The 19,278-nt window shown below is 36.4% G+C and overlaps 2 protein-coding genes across 8 annotated transcripts in view; both read right to left on the bottom strand.

The window, feature by feature from the left end:
* Window positions 1–4,263, bottom strand: part of LOC107659848 (protein FAM60A-like) — a 7,135-nt gene extending 2,872 nt beyond the window's left edge. The window contains exons 1-3 of one of the 2 annotated variants that reach the window (XM_016448929.1): window positions 4,100–4,263; window positions 1,225–1,352; window positions 901–1,000 (exon numbers count right to left, since the gene is read on the bottom strand). In XM_016448929.1, the coding sequence (XP_016304415.1) occupies window positions 901–1,000; window positions 1,225–1,352 (228 nt within the window). In that variant the 5' untranslated portion in view covers window positions 4,100–4,263. Of the gene's footprint in view, window positions 1–900; window positions 1,001–1,224; window positions 1,353–2,196; window positions 2,222–4,099 lie in introns of those variants that run through there. The other variant, XM_016448930.1, reaches the window with a different exon arrangement.
* A 1,889-nt stretch (window positions 4,264–6,152) lies between these two features.
* Window positions 6,153–19,278, bottom strand: part of LOC107659847 (DENN domain-containing protein 5B) — a 38,915-nt gene continuing 25,789 nt past the window's right edge. For 3 of the 6 annotated variants that reach the window (XM_016448922.1, XM_016448924.1, XM_016448928.1), the window contains 17 exons: window positions 17,085–17,235; window positions 16,711–16,801; window positions 15,336–15,443; window positions 14,838–14,969; window positions 13,554–13,706; window positions 13,388–13,466; window positions 12,563–12,644; window positions 12,227–12,355; window positions 11,891–12,012; window positions 11,349–11,494; window positions 10,373–10,414; window positions 9,866–9,984; window positions 9,599–9,786; window positions 9,122–9,204; window positions 8,911–9,037; window positions 7,856–8,030; window positions 6,153–7,757 (listed from right to left, as the gene is read on the bottom strand). In XM_016448922.1, the coding sequence (XP_016304408.1) occupies window positions 7,574–7,757; window positions 7,856–8,030; window positions 8,911–9,037; window positions 9,122–9,204; window positions 9,599–9,786; window positions 9,866–9,984; window positions 10,373–10,414; window positions 11,349–11,494; window positions 11,891–12,012; window positions 12,227–12,355; window positions 12,563–12,644; window positions 13,388–13,466; window positions 13,554–13,706; window positions 14,838–14,969; window positions 15,336–15,443; window positions 16,711–16,801; window positions 17,085–17,235 (2,111 nt within the window). In that variant the 3' untranslated portion in view covers window positions 6,153–7,573. The remainder of the gene's footprint in view (window positions 7,758–7,855; window positions 8,031–8,910; window positions 9,038–9,121; window positions 9,205–9,598; window positions 9,787–9,865; window positions 9,985–10,372; window positions 10,415–11,348; window positions 11,495–11,890; window positions 12,013–12,226; window positions 12,356–12,562; window positions 12,645–13,387; window positions 13,467–13,553; window positions 13,707–14,837; window positions 14,970–15,335; window positions 15,444–16,710; window positions 16,802–17,084; window positions 17,236–19,278) is intronic. The other 3 variants (XM_016448923.1, XM_016448925.1, XM_016448927.1) reach the window with 3 other exon arrangements.

Genomic DNA, 19,278 nt, shown 5'->3' with positions numbered 1-19,278 from the left:
TTTTTGGAAGGCCAAACAAAGTAGTTTCACTTTCACAACGAAACACAGCGTCACACGGCAGCCTTGAGTGAGCGGAGGCCGGGGGCTAGCGTGGGGAACGGCTGGAGGGCTAGTGTGAGCAGAGGCGGCGGGCTTGAGAACGGCGCGGCCGGTGGATTCGACGAAGGAGCGGCAACCACATGTGACGACTCCGGGCTGGACTCCGCTTCGTCCACGGTGAAAGCTGATCTGGCGATCCACAGCACTAAGTTGGTGTATTCCAGCCTAGGAATAAAACTGCCTCGTTTTTTAACTGTGCAGAGCTGTATCTGAATAGTCAGGCCTACTACGTGACTGTATTTTAATGTTGGTCATTATGGTGGTGCTTGGAGAGCCAAATATTTTCTGAGGTGGTACTTGGCATAAAAAGTTTGACAACCACTGATTTAGATCAACTACAATAGGTAGTAATACAGTGGGCCCAAACATTATTACATAATAAGAATTATATTCAATAATTACATTATTTTTCATATCATATGAACTGCATTAGCTTTCATTTGTAATCATTAGAATCTTACTAAATTGAAAGTAGTGACTACTACCATGTAATACTATGTAGCTCATTATTATTAATACTATTGCATCTGTTAAAATAAACATTTGTGCATGTATGAAATTGTTGAAATATGTGTTATTCTGAGGATGTGAGCTTCCCCAGCTGATTCTCAGCTCATCCAAAGGTTTCCTCCTCATCTACTTTAACATCTTAGGGAGCTGCAGTTCACTTGTTCACTAAGGGTGTTTCTGTGTAAGGCCGCTTTGGAACAATGTGTATAGAAAAATGAATTGAAAAGCCTTCAGTGTGATCAATAAGAGGCTGTGTGAGTATGCATGTATGCAGCCTTTGACAGAGCTTACATGATTCCAGTTCTTCTTGGAGTCGACAGGAAGCTTCTTCCAGCGTTTCACCAGCAGAACACAAGCATTGCAGATTTCACCAGAGCGAGTCTCACCTAAACTGTAGAAGTATCCCATTGTAATAAGATAATGCATATGGAAATCACTGAAGTTCTCACATTACAAACAAACAACATTATTTCCTCCACATTACTCTAAAAGAAAAAGGACGCTTGACTAGAGATACATTATACGAATCCTGTACTCACTGTAATTAAACCAGGCAGATGTTAATATCATGTTATTACAGAGGAACCACAAGCACATAATAGATACCCAACTCACCCAAAGCAGCTCTGAAAGTCTCTCTCATAGCGTTTGCTGTCAGTGAAACGAGAGCTGGAGGATTTTGCCCTGCAGATGCAGCATCCATCAAGGCTGCGGTACATCTTCGGCTTATGAAAGCCAAACATCTGTAACACATGGATAAGACAGAAGTAAAACAACTTTCTATTTGGTACTTCTGCTGATGCAATGATTTTACACAAGCTTTTAAACACAGCTGGAATTTCATTTGCAAAAAGTACCACAGCACCATAGTTACAAACAACTAAAGTGACTGGTATACATACATAATAGTTCTTTTTATTATCAAAGTTGAAAACCATTTTTACCGTGATTTGTTTTTTCAGGATTCTTTTGTAAATGTATAAATGTTACTTTTGATCAATTTAATGTGTCCTTGCTGAATATATGTATTACTTTTTTGTGTTACCCCAGAATTTTGAATGGTAGTGTATCACGGTTTCCACCAAGATATTAAGCAGCAAATATTAAGCTGTTTTCAATAATGATAATCATAATAAATGTTTCCTTAAGCAACAAATCAGCATATCATTTCATTCAGCATATCATATCATAATAAATTCAGCTACAGGAATTAATTACATTTTAAAATATACTCAAATTAAAAACAGTTCTTTTAAATTGTAATAATATTTAAGAATATTACTGTTTTTTCTGTATTTTCTGTATTTTTATAAAATAAATGCAGTCTTTGCAAGCATAAGAGACTTCTTTCAAAAACATTAAAAAAAAATCGTAATTATTCCAAACTTTTGACCAGTAGTGTATGCATGTGTATATTATCCATATATACTGTAATAATAAAACATTTACTAATAATTGGTCAAGTCGTATAATTGGTCATAAGGAAATAATGGTTACATTTACACAAATGAATATGAATTATATGACTTTTTTTTCTGTTGTCTCATTTTTATCATAGTATTTTCATAGGCTAATTGCTCTACGTACATTTCATATATTTGTGCACACACATAAATTGTACATTTATATACAATAACAATAATAAATGTATAACACGTACGATACCCCGTATTAATAAATGTATTACTTAATAAATATTACATATATGACTATTAATAGATTATATTAGAGAGAGAGAGAGAGAGAGAGAGAGAGAGAGAGAGAGAGAGAGAGATGAAATATGGGCTATCAGTCATCATCGTGTCAGTGAGTGCTCGGTCTTATATTAACCTCGGTGCTGATAGAGCCGGACACCGGTGGCCTCGCGCATCGACACTGATCGGTGATAGCAGCGGTGCCCTGGCGAGGCATCAAATTCAAACATTATAACTGTATCATCTGTCCGATGTCTATCTGAAGCCTTTGCATTTTCATTTTTAATTAAATATATGCATATTAATATTTAATCATATTTCTAAAACGGTGCACTGTACAGTGCAAGTGCGCGAGTTGAACTGGCGCTTGACGCAATTCAAACATGGCAACGCGTTTGAGAGGAGGGGCAGAAAATGGGGGCAAGAAAGTAATGCGATGCCGTTACGGAAACCGCGACCAAAAGTGCCATTAACACGTCTAAATGTGTCATCGAAAGTTATCCAGATAACATAATACGGACACTATCAATGTTTCGCGGCGTTTACATGTACACTCGTCGAACGCGTACTGCAGAGAAATGGTGCGTGTGTCCCGCCGTATTCACCGCCCACTATCTCGCGCGGAAGCATGGCGCGCCACACGGCATCTTTAAACAGACATTCAGCATGTTTCCCCCGCAGTTTCACTGAAAACGACTCCTGCTCGGCGCGAGCAACTAATTAACGGGCTTTCTTTGACGCCAGTGGTGCTCGCTCGGCGAAGAAAGACGGGTGAATTTAATCGAACCGCTCGTCCGCTGCTCTTTGTTTTCCGCGCGACTCTGCGTCAGTGGCTCGTGCGACTCCATGCTTTGCGCTCGAGACTGTAAACACATGCTGTCCATGCAACAACTTCGCTCAAGAGCACCGAGCCTAACAAAACACGTATTCGCATGTTTATTTTCTTAACGGGATAAATAAGACATTTTAAACCGTCCAGCAGGATACTACAATAAAATATCGATTCTATTAGCTCCACGTTTAAATGCGTCAGTGACACCGCCTCCGTCGCACATGAAATGAATCTTGTAACAGTGGCACAGCTTTAATCGTTACATAAACGTTGAACTTCTTGAGTTACTGAAGCAGAAGTTTGGAAACGTTGATGAGCTTGTGAAAATGCGGGTTTGTTTTGAAGCACACCCACCAACAGCAGAGTAGAGACCACACGCAGTTCAATATCGCAAGTTCAAAACGACTAGAAACAGCAAAACTGGTTTTCCGTGCGTATAACACCAACTACACACATATATGAGAATGCATGTTCATGGTTATAGTTTTTGCATCTAGTTCTCGGTTTTCAACCAGTACGCGGATGCAAATTGTTTATTTTAAAATGCAACATTGACCATTTCTGTCAAAACCCTCGTTTTTGGTTTACGTCTGTTCTGACGAGTTTAATAGAAATCGATTTCGGCTTCAAATGAATCGATTCTGTTATCAAACACTTAACAGCTATCATCAGCAAAGGATGCGAGCGCCCTAAAATGTGATGCGCTGTATGGGCAGCAGCCTCCTCAAGTGTACTACACACTAAACTTATCGCACGCTTTTATACTCAAGCAAAAATGTGAAACAATTTCAGCAAGCTTCAAAAGTGATCTTACTGCTACATTTCTAATGAATGCGACAGCTTTCAGCCGGGCATCGCACTGTCACGCAACTTCTTAAGGGGGCCTTTCGAAAGGCGAATATAACACCTTCTGAGCACACATAAACTGTTAAGTTACTCTTTAAAAAAAGCCCTTTTTTCTTACCTCGACTTGAAGCAGTTAAAGTCAAATCACACAGCGAAATCCAAGAGTTACAGGCGTTACTCATTTAACAATGCGCCATTCGTTACTGTCTCACTTTCTGTCTGAGTATAGTAAAATGTTTACGCATGCGCCGAGCTCCATCCACCATTTTCTGAATTTCTTCAATCAACCTCATTTGCATACGCGGCTGACGTTTGACTGCGTCTGCATTCTATTGCCCATAAAAGGAAGAGAAAATTACGCGGGAAACGTGGGCGGGTCCGGTTGCTAGGGCAGCAGCCAGTGCGCTGCGATCCCGGTGGGAGGAGTTACGCTCTACTACTACGAGAACAGCAGATGTCTGAACAAACGCAGCACGTCCTTCTCGCTCCGCGGCCGTCAGCCATGAGCACATGTCGCCAGCTCGGTCCTCTCGGTACTTCATCGCGGAAATAGTTCGAGAGAGCTGTTTTTGACGGTTCTGCAGAATAAATTAAATAGGCTGAAAGAGCTAAACGACATTAGACCTTATAAATGTAACGTTTTTAACCCAAATTTATATAGGTTTCGGGACAAAAACGTTTAATTCCCTCAAACAATCATATTTACAGGGAAAACTGGGAAGTGTACATTTAGTTTAGTTTATAGCTCCGTGTTTTTTTCCCCTCAAACTTTGCTATAATATTACTATATTTGTTTGCTAATTCGTTTAGAAAATTAGGCTACATGTGTACTTAAACTGTGTAAATTGTCAAATTAGCTGTTAGTGCTTTTGTTTCACCACTATATTGGATCATGGGATATTTAGAAAACATGGACATTTAAAAATTAGTGCATTAATTTATTGTTAACTTTTATTTCAACTTCACATTTAATCAGATCTTTTTGTCTGAAATAACTGAAATCACTACCCCTAATTTCATTTTATAGATAGGCTACTATTTGTTATAATTACATATTTGAAAAATGGTAAAGATAGTAACACTAGCCGATAGGTAACAGCGAATTAAATGCACAGTAAACTGTCATTTGACATTCATTTGGAATCACAAATCAAATTAGGACGTAATTTCACTTTCTTACCTTTTTCTGTAAATGCTTTATATTTTTACACAGGATTACAGCTACTGTCATTTTAGGAGCTTGGTGCTCATCCACTCTCAAGGAAAAAAGGTACAACATCTGTCACTGGGGTTGTACATTTTCAAAAGGTACCAATATGTGCAATTTAGGTACTAATAAGTAGACTGTAGGTAAAATGTAGCCTACTTTTAAGGATTTTAAGGTAGTAATATGCACCCTTTATAGCTAAACAAGGTACAAAATTGTACTTTTTAAAAAGGTACTGCCCCAGTGACAGATTTTGTACCTTTTTTATGAATGAATGAACAAGCTAATTTGTAACTGGTTAAACTTTCATGTTGCAACACTCCCCAGTCTCCCCTAACATGAAATCTCAGGTTTCCACTATAGAAAAAAACACTAATGAGACAGTGCAGAACATTTGCTTCACAGATGCCATCAGCATGTCCCTAAACTAAAAATAATGTTCCATGAAGAATTACTCTTCATAGAGGAATGTTCTCTAGGACCGGAGCGCTGTCCTGGAATACCATGCATGCCTACCGTGTGTTGAAATAATGTCCCGTCTGCACACACCATTCACAAGATGACAAAAAGTTCAGAGAGGACACAAATATAGATGAACAGAGCAATTTTAATGAGTTGCTTCACAAATATAAACATGATGGAGGAACCCACTCATTTTTAGACAGGGAGCTTTTTATAATATGATCCATGTTTAGAAGCTTTCACACAGGGGAAAAAACAGACGGAATGAGGCAAGATCTAGAAGAGGAACTAATTCATTTACAGCAACAGTACTTCTCCAAGATCTAAAATATGTGGCATGCATCAGCACCGCAAACAAAGGGACAGTAGCTGCGGCTTCCTCATCCCTCCAGCGAGAGGATTCTCTGGGTTTTTAGCAACTTTTGGGGCCTAAAATAGTCAACTTTTACACAAGATGGACGTTCCATACTATACAAAGCCTGAAAGTAGATTTACTAAAATAAATAAATGATACAGTGTCAGCATACTGCATAAATCACCCCAAGATTGCGTCAATCCAAAATCAACCAGTGTCACAAAAGCATCATTCGAAAATAAATACATACAAATGATAGGAGTCATTATAAAAAGAAAGAAAGAAAATACACAGGTTGACGTGCTACACAGCTCTTAGATTTAATGCTGAGAGTCTTAAAAACCAAAACCTAAGTAAAATGAAGAGATTCAAAGCTGTTATTCATCCTATAGCATTTGTAATTTATATGTAATTACTACTTGATTTCTCTCAGCAGGGATTCCGGATTAAAACTGATGCATAAAAGAACAAGCATAAAGGGTGGTTTAAGGACAATACTTATTCATTTCTAAGCAATGTGCAAGTACTGCAGTAATCAAACATGGATTTACAAAGTAATTGCTGCATTTAGACCTTCAATTAGTGGTAAATACTAGGGTTTACAACTTTATATTTAAAGCACCCCACAATTGTAATAATTAATATTTGAGAGATTTTAACTGTGACTATAAGTTTAATAACAAAAAAAAACGATCCGAAACAGGCTTGTTATTGCTTAACGATGATTTCCAGTGTTTCTTTCTTAAAAATAAAAAATTCAAACATGACGCTGAAGTATCTAAGAATTAAGTTAATACTCATTGGCAAAATAAACACATCTTCCCAAATGTTAAGCCACACACACGCACATTCCTATCACGCATATAAACATATCTTGTAACATACAACGATTCACATCTTGTTGGAATGTCCTTTTTCTCTGAAAATTCATTTGACAGGCTTTTAACCAGGAGAATGTTTCAGATTGACAACTTCAATTTCAGACTATCCAATATCAAGAATCTCTTTTCCAAACTAACAGCCAATCAGAACACCGATAGCATCGGTTAAAACACCCAAACATAAAATTCAAGTCATTATAAACACTTCATGCCTGAACTCCTCAAGTATAATAGTTTTGCCTGTCAAATGATGGTTATTGAATGTGTAATCTATCAGTACTAAGGCTCCTCTGTATCCTGACATACTTTGCAAAAAACAGTGCTTTCTAAAGCACTGCACATGATCTGAAGCAGAAACGTTAGCGGATTCGACTCGCAGACAGATGTGCGCGGAAATGACCACAGGTTTGAAAGCAAAATCCACAGGAAAACAGTTTGTCTACTCAAAAAAAAAATCCATCAACGCTTTCAATTAGAAAGAGCACAACTCCAAATACTGCTACAAAACACACTTCTGAGTTCATTTCTTTGGGGGAGCAGTCGTTTGAGATGCTTCGATAAGTCCTCAGTCCTTCCCTGGTCAGTGAACGCACAAGGCAGAGTACTTGTAGAGCCGCTTTGGGTGTAGAGCCCTGAGGGTGGCAGCAGAGAAGGGGAGCAGTCTGAATTTGACCTTAGCATGTGGAGTTACAGCTCAACGCTTTTAGTTAGAGAGCTCTCCAGTGTGATGGGGAAGTCATGGAGCGTTTCCAGAACTGCGATGAGAGAGCTGACGGTGAGTTTGTCTCGCAGTAACGCGTTCTCCTCATACATGCGTGTGATGATGGGGCATTCGGTCAGTAGAGGGAGCCACTGTGGCAACAGTCGGTCTCTGTGAGAGTGGGAATACACGTACAGACAACTGTAAATACATTCTGTTTATTAAAAAGCAAAATTAGTTTGCTTTAAGGAGCATGTGTGTGTCCTTACCTCGCCCCGAGACAAACTAGCAGCTGGAACTTGCCATCCTTGCCAATGTTGCGTGGCATATTGTTAATGGCGTTGACGTATCGACAGAAAGATTCACAATTCAGACCTAGAGGCTCTGGTGTTTCTTGCAGGTCTCCAATCTGATCTGCATTCTCCATAAATGCTACTGTTCTCTCTGTACAACACACAGACATAGGAACTCCATTATATTATATTGCATTATATTGTATTATATAAGCAACATATTTTATATATTTTAAGCAGCATAACAATATAATAGAAATAACTGTTTTGTATCACATACAAAATTATACTAAATGCTTAAAATGTCTCCATTTTAAAGTACTGTTGGAGGACAAAAGTGTTAATTAATTGTTATAAATAGTTTACTTCAAACATTAAAATATTTTATTTACAAATGTCTTTAATGAGGATAAAGCCCTATATAATGAGACCTTAAAATTATGAAGTTATTTAAAGTTATTTTACCCCCTCCAATACATAAATATATATAAATATAAATTGCTAAAAAGTGATAATAAAGACTTGTATTGTTAGGAAACATTTATATTTTAAATAAATGCTGCTCTTTTTTAACTTTTTATTCATCAAAGAATCCTAAAAAAATGTATGATAGGTTCCAAAAAAAATATTAAGCAGCACACACTGTTTCCAACACTGACGATAAATCTAAATATTAGAATGATTTCTAAAGGGTCATGTGACACTGAGGACTGTGATGAAAATTCTGCTTTGCATCACAAAAAATAAATGATATTAAAATAGAAAACTGTTTTATTTTAATTTGCAATATTTCACAATATTACTGTTTTTCAGCATTTTTGATCACATAAATGCAGCCTTGATGAGCATAAGAAACTCATCAAAAAATCTTACTGATCCCAAAGTAAAAAAAAAAAAAAAATTCATAGAGTGTAAGTTTTAAGCTTTAAACCACAGATATGAACACAAACATGATAAATTAACTAGATCTATATGAGTTTTTCTTTTTCTCTTCTACTGTCACAGGGAAACATTTAATAAGCTAAGCTTACCATAGAAGTCCCACACAAAAACATTTTTCTGAAAGATTCGAGCCGAGCGGAATCCATGATGGAAGAACTGCTCCAGTGCCCACACAAGACCACCTTCTCCACACAGCAGGACTGTAAGACTGCCCCTCTGAAAGCACAGACAAACCTTTAGATTAAAAAAAAGACACAAGGACAACAAAAATGATAATAATCATGCGTGGGCATATCATACCTCTTTTTCTGGTTTGTGGAAATGCTTTATAATACTGTTGACTGCTTCACCGATGGATTCCTGTATCTGTACAGTTGTTGGTTCTGTAGAGAGAAGAATTGCACAAATTTAACACAAATATTAAAAAGATTTTACACCTAAAGAAATGAATATTTATTGACATTAATTATCATTAAAATAGTTTTGAATGTACATTCACAATAGAAGAAGACAATCATACCCAGTAGCCTAATAAAAGCTGATTTATATACAAGGTGAGTACCATGTACTTCATTTCCATAAATTCCATCATCAGACACTTGTTTAAAAATGTAATTGTGGCTGACTACTAATAGAGCATTTCTACAATGTCACTGATAAACAATGTTATTTGTGCAATGCCACATTTTAACCACTAGGTGTCAGTGTAAGTCCAAGATGACCGCCAGCACAACAAATCAAATTACTGAGCACCTTTGAAATTTAAGCTGAACTTACTGTTTCCACGTCCTGTAAGTGATGTGATGCTGATTCGTCGGATCTGGGAAGGTGATCGCTGAAGGGGCGGAGTCTTAGACCCTCTTCCTCCATCATCATCGTTGCATGGAACTACAAATTCACCAATCAGAACTCGCTCAAGACTGCCATCATCCACACCCTTCCCCAGCCACCTGCCACACGGGAACCTGGAAAGGATAATGAGTAAATAACAAGAAAACCATAAAAGGAGCAGGAAGAATGGCAAGAGACTAAAGTAAGTCGTACTTGTACATGTGGCCGGTGATCTCATTGCGGACCATGACGCAATCCACCAGCCACTTGGCAAGCAAGCCAGAATTATCATGACCCAGCTGCACTGTTGTCAACTTCCCGAGGTTCTGACACTGTAAAATACACATACAGAACAGAAAAAGGCAACCATGTCAGAGGCTGTCTGAGAATAACCGAACAACCCATGTGAACTCATGTGAACGTGTACAATGCACTATTATGGTCGGTTTAGACCATAGTAAAGCCACGGCTCTAAAAACATTCAGAATTTGACTAAACGCAAGTGTACAAACAGTGTCCAAAATGAACACTCTGTAAGCTCCAAATGAGAGTTAAAAACTAGCTAAATACAAAGTAAATGTACAAAATTTGGGATGCAAAAATCACAAGATTTAAAGCTAAACCAACAACCCAAAGGAGAAGAAGAGGAGATCTCTCTATGTAGAGAAGTAGAAAAATGGAGAGAGAGGGAGGAATAAAATGGAGGGATGTGCACCTAACCTTGAATGCGATGGAGATGTGCGTGTGAGGCCTAAAGGCAGACTGCGAGAGGACACAGAATGAGTTAGAACATGATGGGTGATTGACAGCAAGACAAATGGCAGTGATTGGTTGTATGAGGTGGGGTGTAAGAATAATATCTCCTTCCTCAAAGTTATAGATTCGTGGAAGTGCATAAATAAAGAGGTTTTGATCACTAATGCATGAATCACCATTTCAGTTTGGGGAAAAAATAAATAATCTGGACATCAAGAGAATCATTTCAATAGAGAGGGAATGCAAAATATTTTTAAAGACCAAAGCAAAGTAAATTTCACAACAGCTGTTGTGTGAATCTCAGAAAGAAATTATATTTTGCTTATAGAAAATTCGCATTTTACGAATATTCTGCAAAAATGTCATTTAATCATTTTAATAATAATGTTAATAATTTAATAAAATATGTACGGAGATTATGTTTATATTCCTCAATTCTTATTATCTTACTGCAAAATTTAAATAAAAATGATTTAAATTGTAAACAATTTATACATTATGGTAGTATTTGTTCTATTGCCTTTAAGTTTTCCTTTTTAAATTTGTATTGCCAATTGAAATAAAAGTCACAGTATTACAGTATGTTGTATTTATTCCATTAAGCACAATAAAGAAAAAAATAATGTTTGGATGAAAATTTGAGAAAAAAATACTTAAAATATTACTAAAAAGGCTCAAAATTTCTCTTTAAAGTGAAATGTGACATTGTTATCATGAGATTTATATATTTATATTTTTTTGTTCAGCTATATTTCTGTCATTTCCATAAATAGTTTCGATCTAACAGATGTTTCGAAAGACCTGCAAGCACACTCAATTCTGCGGATGGCAGGATGGATGATTGTCTCAGTCCCACAGGAAAACAAACTGTGACACTCAAAATAAACTAATGTATCAGTTTCAGGGCAGAACAGCTGGAGCGTGATGTCACAGCACTCACATCAAACGTCATTTCCAGAATGTTCTTCGTGATCTGCAGGATGCCGGAGTCGCCCAGCTCGCCGGACACACACAGCCAGGGGTTGGACGTGGTCATTGCGTTACTAAGCTTCTTGATGGGGATGATAACGGCCCTGTATGGAATCACTTAGGATGCAAAAAAAACAAAAAACTAATTGCAAATAAACGCAGCATTGTAAAAAAATACAGAAAAATACATTGGTAATGAGTTAAAAATATATTCTAAGTTGCAATGCAACATCCTGTTTTGCAGCATAAATATGAATTTGTCATGCCTTGGTCAGTCAATCAATCAATCCGTCACGCAGCATCAAATCAATATCAAGTGCCGGATATGCTGGATGAATACAGAAGCTGTTCCCTGCTGTTTTGTATGAGTGTTTGCATCAAATATATCACCAAATACTCAAGATTTGGAGGAACAAATGTAAAAAATGTAATATACATCAACTGACTATGTAGATACAGTCCTGATTTGCATATCTGTACATCTGTGTGTGTCTCTCTTTCTGTAGGACGTACTTATAGTGGTGAAGACGCTGGTAAAGCAGAAGTAGTCCACGGCATTCAGGCTCAGGAGATGAAAGAGAAACTGCTCTTTTTCCTCTTCGCAGCGCAAGAAGGCGTAACGCTTGTACAGCTTCCTGTGGGAACATCGCATACTTAATAACAGGTGCACTTACTTGAAACGGGTCAGCATGCGTGTGCTTGTTTGCGTCACTCACAAATTCTTGTGATGAGCATGATTTTTGGTGTGTATGTGAATGTGGGAGTCTGAAAGCCTGCAGGTGTGTGTGTGTGTGTGTGTGTGTGAGAGTGTAGATGGGAGTGTGGATGTGTGTTTAGTATTGCACGTACTTGGTTAAGGCCTGGTTAGACAGCAGCTGTTTGAGATGCTGGGAAAGAAGTTTTTTCTCCAGAGACAGACGGATCCAAGCACGTGCTCGACCTACATCGGTTTTAATCTCTCCCATGCTCTGGATGTGTCTGAGAAGTCAAAAGAGAGAGGATAATGAAGAAAGACAGAAAATCAAAAGCAATAATGCAATTCACTGTATGTGGGTTGAAGAGGCTGCAAGCAATGCAAATCAATCTCTTTTTTAAAAACATCATTGTCAACTGAATTATACAACCAAAACAATGTAATACGCACTACGGTATACAACAATAACTGTCCTCAGGCAATAAACACACCTCATATCCTGTATGACTGATACACGTAATGCAGGAAGACCAACACTGGACTCTGGCTTCCGTTTTTCCTGGCCATTGGACACTGCGGAGCAAGAAACAAAGTTTTAGCACTTAGAGCAGTTTCAGAAGAAAGAAAATCGCAATTTTAAATCCCTTCTCGAGGCACTGTTAGCCTGTTAGCATGTAGAAGTGTTAGGCCTGAAACATAGTCTAGACATACTGTATACATGAACACAAACTGTTCTAACTATGCAAACTGAATGCCAAATGCAATTTAAAACTCAATTCAAGTGTGTTTTGAAATTACAAAAACAGTTATGAACATGAAAAATTAGCTTATATGTCTCTTTCAGTATTTCTGTAAGAAGCACTAAGCAATTTAAAGTTAGCTAAACATGTTTACACCTTGAACTTCCCCAAAACAATGAAAAACAAGCTTTAGGTCTAAAAAAAAAAAAAAAAAAGCATATTGTTTTTTTGAGTACAAGTATATTTACACTTCAATATGATGCAGTAATGCTAAATGTTAGCATAACACTTGCAATCAGTATCAAGCAAGCAAAGCATGACAAGTACTTTATCAAATCCTACTTTAATCACTTTTTTAGATTTACACATGACAAATATATCACAAACAAGGTTTCGCATTTTGTTTTTACATAATTGAGTTCAGCTACCTGTGCTAGAGGCGCCAAATGACAATTTATGTTATTGCGAGATGAACCTCAACTAAATGCAGCCCTACAGAAACTAACACCCCTGAAAGTCGTTCTATAACTTTTGAATAGAGTTGTTTCTCGTCTTACGAACTCATATATATTTTACCTGGAGACTCTAACAGCTGTTCATTTTTCTCTTCTCTCGTCTGGTAGTGCAATAAATGAGACCACAGCGCAGACTTTCCCTATAAACCAAGATAACAACACAGAGATTCCCAGCGTTAGCTTGTATATGTTATAATGTGAAACGCATTTCCATTAGTGTGTCTCACCTGTTTGACCTGTAGGCCGTGGCTCCATATTCTCTCCAGCAGGTCACACAGACTAGCTATGAGTGTGTTCTCCTCCAGGCCGGTGATGTTCGCCTCTCCATGTCCCAGTTCAACAGCCTCTCTGCCCATTTTCTCCACCAACATACGCTTGGTCTGAACATCCATTGATAAACAACATACCAGACATTTCAATCTTGATTGAGTCTAAGGTCTTTAATGCAGCAGACAAGTGGGTCAGACTAGTAATTATGCTTGTACTCAGAACCCGGTTCCCACACTTCGTGCCCAATGCATTTCTATGGCTTTTACATGACCTGTCCAGCGGTTCATGATTACTTGATAAGGATATTAAAATCATTACACAGAGATTGCTGGAGCAGATTTCCATTTGTATTGTACGTTAAGCATCAAGCTTTTAAATTAATAAATGCATGTGATTATACTACTTAGCTTACAACTGTCTCCAGTCAGACTCTCAACAGACTGATTGATGTTATGAACAATGACTTGATTTAAATTCTACTCTACAAAAAATCATGTCTAGCTGATTAACTATTTTAAAGCACAGAAATCATTTAATATTAAATATAATTTCATATTGATAATGTGTGTGCTCTAAAATATTCTGCTGAGAGTCACCAGACAGACTTGCAACAGACAGATTGATGTTATTATGACAGTGGCTTGCATTAAATTCTACTCTACAAAGATTAATGTCTAGCCGATTAAATATTTTAGAGCACAGAAATTTTTAATATGAAATATAATTTCATATTAATAATCATTTTCATGATTGTATTAATTTATTTGACTTTTAGGGATACATTTTTTTAATAATTAATAAGTAAATAAATCAATCATAATTTTCCACTTGATTGAATCAAGCAACTCTTAAAAGGTTTGGAGATGTACCACTAAAATTCTTGTTAATATGATAAGCCAAATATTTTTTTCCATGTCTTGGCCAATAACCAACAAATGGCCAATATTATGATTATATACAATTTTGTCATTAAAAATAAATAAATTAATTTAGGTATCACAATATTATAAAGAATCAAAAAATGGATATTCATTTGAAGATTTGCTAAAAAATTAAGAATTTAATAACAATGATATATATATTTAAATAGCCTCAATGTCAATAAGTAAATAAATAAATAAAACTCCAATATCGGCTTATAACCAACATTCTTAATTTCCAGGTATTCCATGGCAGTGGGAATCTTGTTAAAACACACACGCACAAATACATCCATCTGTGCATATTAAACTCATCCTGACCTTCATTTTGCATTCTTTCAGTAAACCCTCCACAAATTTCCAGTTGGTCTGAGCGATGACCGCAGGGGACAGGTCTGATAGTTTGGGTTGTCTCAGGTTCTTCCCCAGGTTACGGGCCTCCTGCATGTACTTCTACACAAAGAGATCAGGACACAGACATTTAAAAGAGCAACGTCATTTAAAAAGGTTTAATATACCTTGCTTTCTTTACAGAAAAACAAGATCAATTGGGCTACAAGAGGGGGTTGATTATAAAGCAGAGGATTTAATTCTTTGTTGTGGGGTTTATGATTGCTGAGTGACTGGGTCGGTAAGCGCTCACTACTCAAACTCCGGCGTGTGGGAATATCCAGGGGCAGGACTGTGTGCAGCAGAGTTCAAAGGTCACTGTGTGTCAGAGGGGAGGGGCTTTTAGGAATTCTGACATCTGGGAGGAGTTTGTTAAGGGCATGTTAGGAATGTTTTAAGTCGGTCATATAATGGCAGGCCTCCACATACCAGACAGCAGGCCGAGAAGGACTTTTTAGGCGGTTTAATAGGTGGGGGTGGCGCCTTATCCCACTCCCAGAAAGCCATAGAGTTCTGCAGGAGCAAACACCCCTCCACCTGCCGTGAGGTGGTATGGCCCACACAGCATACAAACGCACACAGAACCGATGAAGAAACAATAGAAAAGGAACAAAAAAAAAGCAGCATGCACATGAATGCAAGAAAAGACAAGCAAGAAGACACTTGAAAAAGAACACGCAAGCTCAGAAGTAAAAGAAAATGCTGACAAATGAAGAAATGAGAACAGGCAAATTCACTAAAAGCCCAAGAGGCCTTTGCATTAAGCATTATTCATCAGGAGCCATTTACAAGTCAAATTTCATGTAAATCACTTTCAGCCCTGAAGACCATTTATGTGATTCAGACATCAAGAATCTGCGATTTATGGAGAATTACTGTTCATTATAATAACTATAAGTAATAGCTCACTGAAAAATGATGTAAAATTCTTGACACGAGTCATACTGTTCCGTGACGTGTTTATGACAGCAACATTTAATTCCTGTACAAATCATTCTTTTGAAAATCAATCAGCCAATTTGATTTACAAAACTGGTCTGGATTATTAATTTCGAGATTCGGTTGTAATGGTTGTCGGTTATTTATCAGTAAATGACAACTTACACAGTATATGGGTTATTTTCGTTTTTTTTTTATTTTAGAATTATTGATGTATCCTAATTATTTTTTTTAATTATATTTCATTTTCATATTTAATTAAATTTTTATTTTTAGAAATTCTGTTATGTGCTTTTGTCAATGTCATTAATTTATAAATAAAAACAATTTTTTTTTTATTTATCTTTATATTTATTTCAGCTTTACTAATTTTAGTTGCTTTTGGCAACTAACTAAAAAAATAAATGAGTTTATTTTTTAAGCTTAATTTTCTCATCTAATATTTATATTTTATTTCAATTACTGAAAACCGTTTTTAATCGTATTAATTTTAGTTAACAATAACAATAGAAAAGAGCGACAGTTATAGTTTTCAAAATAACTTCTTTTGTGTTCCATGGAAGAAAGTAAGTCTTACAGCTTTGGAACAACATGAGGCTGAGCAAAAGACAGAATTATAATTTTTGGATAAACCACTCTTTATTTACTTTGTGATTCTGCCAACAATCAGCTTTATCTACCATCTGACAAATAAGACCCTTGGAAGGCAGCAGTATAGAAGAGATGGAGTAAGTAAAAAGACTCCAGATGGAAGGAATTACATAAAAAGTCTGTGCTAATCAAAGGCTGCACACAGAACCAGATGAGAAAGAAGAAAAAGAGAAAGGAGGAGAGAGGCTGAAGAGGAAGAAAGCTGCAGTCTTACCTCTTTGAGGTCATTGTCCAGCACAAGATGGTCGTTCTGCTGTCTGTGACGGTCCACTCTGCGCTGAGTCGAGCATGTGCGGTTAGACCACCTGATCAAAGAGGGTTTCCATTATTAGATTATCCCACACACACATTGAAATTGAGTTTGCTTTAGTGTTTTTTGTCACAAAGTAAATGAAAAGACAGCTAAATAAATAATCATTTTTCTTTTGGTTATTGAATATTGAAGTGTGACTAAAAACAGATGGATTGCAGCATCTGTTGTAGTTTAAAACAGAGCTTTATAACTAATATTGACACTGAAGTGTTACATGCCCCACACTGAATAGTCAATCTCTCGTAACGGTGTTGTGTGCCATGAAGAGGACTCACTTGTTGTTGGTGGGCCCTGAGGCAAGCACATCAGCCTGTAGTTTGGGGAAGAAGCCGTGCTGGTATTTTCCTTGACCAATCTTCATATCCAGCAGGTGAGGATGGATGGCTGTGTGGTCGATCTTTCTCAGCCGCTGCTCTATGGCCTGGGCTGGAGAGGAGAAACACAGCTCTTGAAAAGTGTTGAAGCTACAAATTACTTCAGAATATTCACTAATAATAAGCTGTAAGCTTGAGGCTAGACTTCCACAACGCTAAAATAAAAGTATTTCTGAGCAATCTGAGTGAGTGACTTGTTTTTTCAAAATAATATAAATATTCAAAAATTCCAAATATAAAATAATATCAATAAAAAAATAAGAATAATAAACCAAGTATAATAAATAACTGATAAATATTATAATATTATTATAATGTACTTATATAATAATAAAAGCATAAACAATAAGTATTATTGTATTAAGAATAAGAAAACATTATTTATTATTGTTGTGTTCATTTAATATTTTTTATAAACTAATGTAATAACAATTTTACACTTCAGCTTCAATAATGAAACATGACCAGTGTCTTAAAACAATCAGAATTATAAATAATAAACAGAGTATAACTGTTATTGTATATTGCATAGTTTTTATAAATAATTAGAATTTTACACATGAACTTCAATAAAGAACTATAAGCAGTAACTTTAAGAAAAATAATAAAAATAACAATGAATTAATAATAACTGTATTACTGTCTAACAATAATTATAATTATTTTATTTTATTATTTATTATTATTAAACAGCTATTGTTGTTGTTGCTGTTGTTGATTAGCCTGACAGGAAAAAATAAAGTTGCTACAGAAGTTGTACAGTGCATTAGAATGAGAAAGTTTCATTGATTCTTTTCCAGAAATTGGAATAAATTCAAACCTTGTTTTCATACTAACATACTCATTTACTGCCTAGCATTTTAATCGTGCAACTAATATAACAATCAATGTTATGACTTCCATAGTGCATTTTGTTTTTGAAATGTTGGGCATCTTTTATAGGGCATCTGTGGGCAGTTTGCCATTTCAGAAGCACATTTTTTAAGCCAGAACAGCAGCATCCATCTTCCAATAGTGACCTTCAGTGCGACAAGAGGTTATTGACCTAACGATGGTACTGAGGGCTTAGCGAGCAGACGCGCACGCAACAATATTCAGCGCACATACACACACAGGCTTCCCAAGATGGCACAATAGAGCACCAGGCGCCCGTTCTTTTCTTTTCAGCATTTGGCAGCCTTTCAAAAGCGCTCCATTCATTTGACTCATTTGAGGACACACTCTTCAGTTCTTTCATTCTGTGCTCCACTCCTCATTTTTCAACCACTTCTGCCGTCTTCCTAGGCCCCTCAGCCGCCCTCTTGAACTGTCACTCTCTATAATCATCTGGGCACGTACGCAGCAGCTATTTTTTTTCTACAGGCTTCATTAAAATTGAAATACACAATTTGTAGTGACAGAGCAATGACTGGGGATTCACCATCAGTTCAGAAAAAAAAATGATGAAAGGTGCTCTGCTGAGGATGTGATTGCACAAAAATCAGTAAGGCATAAAATGAGAAGACATTTTCAATGCAGCAAAACACAATGATTTCCGAATCTGTTTATAGAGACAAAGAACACCCAACACAGTATAAACCACCCAACAGTAAAATCATTTCAAAGACCTCAAAATTTAATCAAGATGAAATAGCACTGCACTCCTTTTTACTTGTGTAATGTGACATACATACACAACCAGTTTGGGGATTTTATTTTTTTAAGAAATTAATACTTTTATTTTTTATTTAAGGATGCATTAAACTGACCAAAAGTGACAGAAAGGATATTTATAATGTTACAAAATACGTTTCCAAAAAAATGCTGTTATTTTTTCTGTTTTCTATAATAAGTAATATTTCTATTGATAATTAATAATTATATTATTGAACCCCAAATCAACATATTAGAATGATTTCTGAAGGATGAAGCATGTCACACAGAAAAGTAACAGCATCGTAGAAATAAATAACATTTTAAAATATTTTAAAATATTGTTTTTTATTGTTCTTTTTTTCTATTTGTAATATTTCATAATGCAACTGTTTTTCAATTTTTGATAAAATAAATGCAGCCTTGAGCAGTACAAGGGACTTCTTTCAAAAGAAAAAATAAA

The sequence above is a fragment of the Sinocyclocheilus anshuiensis genome, unplaced genomic scaffold (assembly GCF_001515605.1).
Source record: "Sinocyclocheilus anshuiensis isolate Anshui unplaced genomic scaffold, SAMN03320099.WGS_v1.1 scaffold1032, whole genome shotgun sequence".
Lineage (NCBI taxonomy): Eukaryota > Metazoa > Chordata > Actinopteri > Cypriniformes > Cyprinidae > Sinocyclocheilus > Sinocyclocheilus anshuiensis.
This window is presented reverse-complemented; position numbering and strand designations above follow the sequence as displayed.